Source organism: Enhydra lutris, unplaced genomic scaffold (genome assembly GCF_002288905.1).
Source record: "Enhydra lutris kenyoni isolate GAN:26980312 unplaced genomic scaffold, ASM228890v2 scaffoldscaffold3, whole genome shotgun sequence".
NCBI classification, from domain to species: domain Eukaryota; kingdom Metazoa; phylum Chordata; class Mammalia; order Carnivora; family Mustelidae; genus Enhydra; species Enhydra lutris.
The window spans coordinates 41,922,489-41,928,488 of NW_019154087.1; the positions used below are offsets into that span (position 1 = coordinate 41,922,489).

Below are 6,000 nucleotides of genomic sequence, written 5' to 3' on the forward strand. Positions count from 1 at the left end.
GCATGTTGTTTAGTCTCCACATATTTGCGAATTTTCAGTTTTCTTCTTGCAGTTGATTTCTAGTTTCGTACCATTGTGGTCAGAAAAGATGCTAGCTATGATTTTAATCTTTTCAAACTTGTTAAGCTTGTTTTGTGGCCTAACATATGCTCTACCCTGGAGACTGTTCCATGAGCTCTTGAGAAGAATATATATTCTGTTGTTTTTGGATGGAATGTTCTTTATATATCTGTTAAGCCCATGCGGTCTAATGTGTCATTCAAGGCCAATGTTTCTTTATTGATTTTCTGTCTGGATATTCTATTCATTGATGTAAGTGGGGTATCAAAGACCCATATTATTATTGTGTTGCTGCTAATTTCTCCCTTTAGGTCTGTAATATTTGCTTTATATATTTAGGTGTTCCTATGTTGTGTGCATATATATAAATGTTATACCCTCTTGTTGGATTGACCCCTTTGCCATTAGGGAATGCCCTTGTCTCTCTTTCCAGGTTTTTTTTTTTTTTTTTAAGATTTTATTGATTTATTTGACAGAGAGAGATCACAAGTAGGCAGAGAGGCAGGCAGAGAGAGAGAGGAAGGGAAGCAGGCTCCCTGCCGAGCAGAGAGCCCCACGTGGGGCTCTATCCCAGGACCCTGAGATCATGACCTGAGCAAAAGCAGAGGTTTAACCCACTGAGCCACCCAGACACCCCTACAGGTTTTGTTTTAAAGTGTATTTTGTTCGATGTGAGTATAGCTACCCCAGCTTTCTTTTGGTTTCTACTTGCATGAAACATCTTTCTCCATCGCTTCACTTTTTCAGTGTCCTTAAATCTTAAGTGAGTCTCCTGTGGGCAGCATAGAAATGGGTCTTGTTTTTTAATCTATTCAACCACTCTTTAATCTTTTGTTCGGAGACTTTAGTCCATTTACATTTAAAGTAACTGGGCATGGAGTTACTGACATTGACATTGTTTTCTGGCTCTTTCTAGGTCCTTTCTTCTTCTGTTCCTTTCTTCTCCTCTGTGGTTTGATGACTTTCTTTAGCGGTCTGTTTAGACCCCTTTCTCCTTTTTTGTGTATCTACTGTAGATTTCTGCTTGGTGGTTACCCATGAGGCTTATATGTAACAACTTGTATTTATAACAGTCTATTTTAAGTTGGTAACAACCTAAGTTTGAACACATTCTAAAGCCCTACATTTTTATTCCCCCTCCATGTTTTGTTTTTTTTGGTTTTTTTTTGAGGTCATATTTTACATCTTTTTATTTTGTGTATTTCTTAACTAATTACTTTGATTAGTTTTACAACTTTTGTCTTTTAACCTTCATACTAGCTCTATAAGTGATTAATTCACTACTTTTCTGTATGTTTATCTTTACCAGTGAGATTTATACTTTCATATGTTTTCTTGTTACTACTTAATACCCTTTCTTTTCAGCTTAAGGACATCCCTTTAATATTTCTTGTAAGTGTTGATGAACCCCTTTAGATTTTGCTTGTCTGGAAAACTCTTTATTTCACCTCCGCTTCTGAATGATAATTCTGCTGGGTAGAGTGTTCCTCGTTGGAAGTTTTTTCCTTTCAGCACTTTGAATGTATCATGACATTCCTTCTAGCCTGCGAAGTTTCTGCTGAAAAATCTGTGGATAGCCTTATGGGGTTCCCCCTGTATGCAACAAGTTGTTTTTCTCTTGCTGCTTTTATGATTCTCTCTTGTCTTTAACTTCTAACATTTTAATTATAATGTGTCTTGGTATGGCTCTCTTTGAGTTTGTCTTATTATGGAACTCTCTTCCTGGACCTAGATGTCGGTTTCTTTTTCTGTGCCTCAGTCTGATGTTGTAAAATGAAGAAATGAGTCTCTTCTACATAAAGTTCTGGGCATTTTTCAAGGGGCTGCTCCTGTGCTGGGCCCTGGGGCAGGACAGTTGGTTTGCAGTTCCTCCATTCACCACAGATCTGTGGTTCTCATGTGCTCCAGACCCGTTGGTCTTAAAAGCCAGATGTTTTGGGGGCTTGTTTCTCAGATACCTATATTAAAAGTTGGAGTGCCTAATCTGGGGTATGAGTCCTTGGCTTCTGAGGGAGAAGGTCCATGTTTTGAGTTCCCTCCTGATTGTGGGTGGCCCTGTCTGGGTGAGGCTTATGGTGAGATTTCATCTCAGTCTTTCCTACCCACTTTCATGTGGTTTCCCTCCCTTCTGTCTGATGTTATGGGGTTGTTCTGACTGTTTTTAGGGTTTTTTCCCCCAGAGAAACAGTGTGTCTATGGGAGGAGATGAGTTTAGGATCTGCCTATGTTGTCTTCTTCTTCTTCTTCTTTTTTTTTTTTTAAAGATTTTATTTATTGGAGAGAGAGACAGAGAGAGCGTGCAAGCATGAGCAGGGGAGAGAGGCAGAAGCAGAGGGAAAAGCAGCCTCTCCTCTGAGCGGAGACCCTGATTCGGGACTCAATCCTAGGTGCCAGGGATCATGACCTGAGCCAAAGACACATGTTTAACCAACTGAGCCACTCAGGCGTCCTGCTTATGTTGCCTTTTGGAACTAGAACCCCATTTTCCATCTCTTTTCCCCCTTCATTTCTGTGTGTTTACACCTATGTGACCCAAAGCAAACATGGCCCCAAAATACATGGTATCACTATATTAGTCTTTGCTGAAGTGATTTTTCAACACTTGCATGTTTTAACACCCAGCATACAAGATGTACAAGAGGAGACTGAAGAAGGAACACAGAAAAAAGGACACAGGTTGTGCAGAAGGCTGCCATAAAAAGAAATCTGCTTCTCTCAAAGAGAGCAGTGCTTTCTTGGAGGTGAATGAAGAAGTTGCCTTCACTCCTGGACCTTCAGTGCCGATGGATCTCCACACAGCTCTTGAGCCATCCGGCCCCATCACCTCTTGTACCTAGTAAGGGTTGCTGGCCTGCCCGGTCTCCGTCTTCCTCAGCGGCCAGTAAAGACAGTGCAGAGCTGATGCGTGGATCTCATTGGCAGGGCCTGTGGGAATATTTGAATATTTATATTTTCATGTGGTTTGTGAATTGTCATTGGATCCATTTTTGAAAATGTATTTCACTTACTTCAGGGAGTTTTTTTGGGGGGGGGGGGGGCGTTGCTCAATATGTTTACTGGCTGCTGTGTGTGTTCTTGTCTTCCCGTGCAGTGAAGATTAACTCCTGTTGTTATGCAAAATCATTCTGGATTAGATGTCACCTCCCACTGCATACAGCTCTCATAAAAAAATGTGGTCATGTCTGAAATGGTTGTTATTTTTTAAGGGCTTGGAAATCTTTTGGGATTATAGATATAATATGGTGTAGACCACTTGAGGTTAAAATGTGAATGCCCCATATTTTCACTCTCTAATGATAAGCACATGTATAGCCTTCTAATTTTTGTTTGTTATATCATTTTAAGAAACATTGAGATCATTCTATATATACTGTTTCATAAGTCATTTAATGACATAGTATGGAGAATCTTGTCATGTCAGTTTTTGTTGATCTACCTCATTCTTTAGAACAGTGGCTTCACAGAAGTATTCCATTGCATAGAAGGACTGTAATTTATTAAACCATTCCTTATTTGTGGACATTTAAATATCTTTGAACTTATTGGTATTATAATGCTGCTGCAAATACCTGAATTGTTGTGCAAGTATTTTTAGAGGATCACTTCCTACAACTTGAAATGTCAGGCCAACCTCACATTAAAATGTTGGGCAGGCCGCTGTCCAATGATGTACAGCAGAGACCGAATGGGGCTGGCTTCCCACAGCTGCACCAGTCTGAAGAATGATCAATTCTAATTTGTGAAAATATCTCATTTAAGATTGCATTTTAAAAATTATGACTGAAGTAGAGTATTTTTCATGATCACTTGCCTATTCATGTCCTTTGCTTGCCTTTCCATTTGCTTTCCTTTTCGATTGATACATTGTAACACATGACAAATAATGACCCTTTGTCCTGTTTTGTCAACATTTTACCTACTTTCAATCTTTTTTGTTTTCCTATGTCTTTTGTCATATAGAAGCTTTGTATTTTTTACATATTCAGCTTTATTAGTCTTTTTAAAAATGCTTTTTGACCTTGGTGTCTGTCAAATGTTAGAATGTTTTATGTTTTTGTGTGGGTTATGAATTGTGAAAGTATTTCTTTTTGAGAATGTATTTGCAGGAAGTTCTGTTTGGGGGTTTGCACAACAAATTTACCCTCTGCTGTGTGTACTGTCTGTCATAGGCAAAACCCATCCCCCTCCCTTCTTACATTATTAGAAATATTTCCCATATATTTTCCTATGACTTTTATGAACTAAATATGTAAATGGTTATTCCATTTTGCATCTACATTTTTGTGTGGTGTGTTAAGAATCTAATTTTTTTATGGTTAATTAATTGATCCAACATCATATATTGAATCATTCATCTTTCCTGATTTGAAGTGCTGCCTTTCTCATACAACTTCCTATATAATGTGGACTCTACTTAGTTCCATTTTTCTCTATTTTTATTTGTAAGTTTTGAAATGTGTAAGAAAGTATATTGTCTGAGATTTAGTGCTTTATAATTTTAATTTGTAAGTATTCCCAAGAACCTGTGGGTTAATATGATGGTAATGATTACTGTGGCATATTCACAACAATTAAGAATGCCATTGTGGTAGTACAGAAAGAGCCCCATTAGATCACAAGTATATTTCTATGGAAAAGAACTATGTAGACTGTGACATGTTTGTTGGTTCTCAACTGCTGCTTTCTTACTTGAGGATTCCATTTATCTACCTGATGAATGTTTATGTGTCAAGAAACTAGTCCGTGCTGTGTCCAGGCCCATCAGACATGCAGCCATAACACGCAGGAAGGTTCCTGCTGGCAGGGTCATAGTCAGTGGGAATAGATCCCTGCAATAAGTGCTCGCTTTGGCAGCACATATACTAGATCCCTGCAATAAGGAGTCGGTGGAGCTGGGCGCTAACACAAACCCCCAGTTCTAAAATGAGCATTAACATGAACTTTAAAGAATCCACAAAAAATGGATTTCTAGATTGTTTCTTTTAACAGGCACCTAACACAAAGTGGTGAAATCCAATGCTCCATTCTGAAGATATTAAGTACATGGTCATTATTTACCACAGTCTGGGAACAAGACCACCAAAAGCCACACTTTAAGATAGTCACAACACAAATCAAGGTAAGGAGTTTGAAAGTCGTCCTGTCAGAAAACTGTCATTTCCAGAAGTGGTTTGTAAATGTGGTGCTGAGAACTGGACACAGTCAAGTTGTCCTGGAGGCTACACATTATCTTTCTTATGGAGAATGTAGCTGGAAAAATAAAAAAAGCTCTAGCTGAATAAATTGTATTTTAACTGATCTAAATAATCATGGGTTCGTGGGGGCGCCTGGGTGACTTAGTCAGTTAAGCATCCACCTTCAGCTCAGGTCATGACCTGGGGTCTTGAGATCAAGCCCCCTGTCGGGCTCCCCATTTAGCAGGGAGTCTGATTCTCCTTCTGCCCCGCAGCTCCCCCAACCCCCCTGTGCTCTCTCTCTCGCTCTCAAATAAATTAAAAAAAAAAAAAATCTTCAAGCAATAACAAAATAATCATGGGTTCATAAAAGCCAGAACCTAAATGAAACTCAGAAGTGGGGCCAGAGAAATAATATTAAGAATGCAGGGGCCCTGGGTTGCTTGGTGGGTTGGGCCTCTGCCTTCAGCTCAGGTTGTGGTCCCAGGGTCCTGGGATTGGCCTGCATGGGGCTCTCTGCTCCGTGGGGGGGCTGTGCCCCCTGCCACTCTCTGCCTGCCTCTCTGCCTACTTGTGATCTCTGTCAAATAAATAAATAAAATCTTTAATTAAAAAAAAAAAAGGAATGCATTCAGCTCTACGTCTGAAAAAGAGCTGCTGGACAGTTGAGAGCCTCAACTTCCCTCCAGAGGGAAGAACATGGGCTTTGCCAGGGCTACTCACTGTATTCCACTTACAGAGCTAGGACACTTTGGGAGTTGGGGGT

General features: G+C 39.7%; 1 protein-coding gene across 1 annotated transcript in view; it reads left to right on the forward strand.

The window, feature by feature from the left end:
* Positions 1–3,093, forward strand: part of LOC111156330 (solute carrier family 10 member 6) — a 29,072-nt gene extending 25,979 nt beyond the window's left edge. Inside the window, exon 6 of the mRNA XM_022517098.1 lies at positions 2,683–3,093. Within this exon, the coding sequence (XP_022372806.1) occupies positions 2,683–2,897 (215 nt within the window). The 3' untranslated portion in view covers positions 2,898–3,093. The remainder of the gene's footprint in view (positions 1–2,682) is intronic.
* The last annotated feature ends 2,907 nt before the right edge of the window (positions 3,094–6,000 follow it).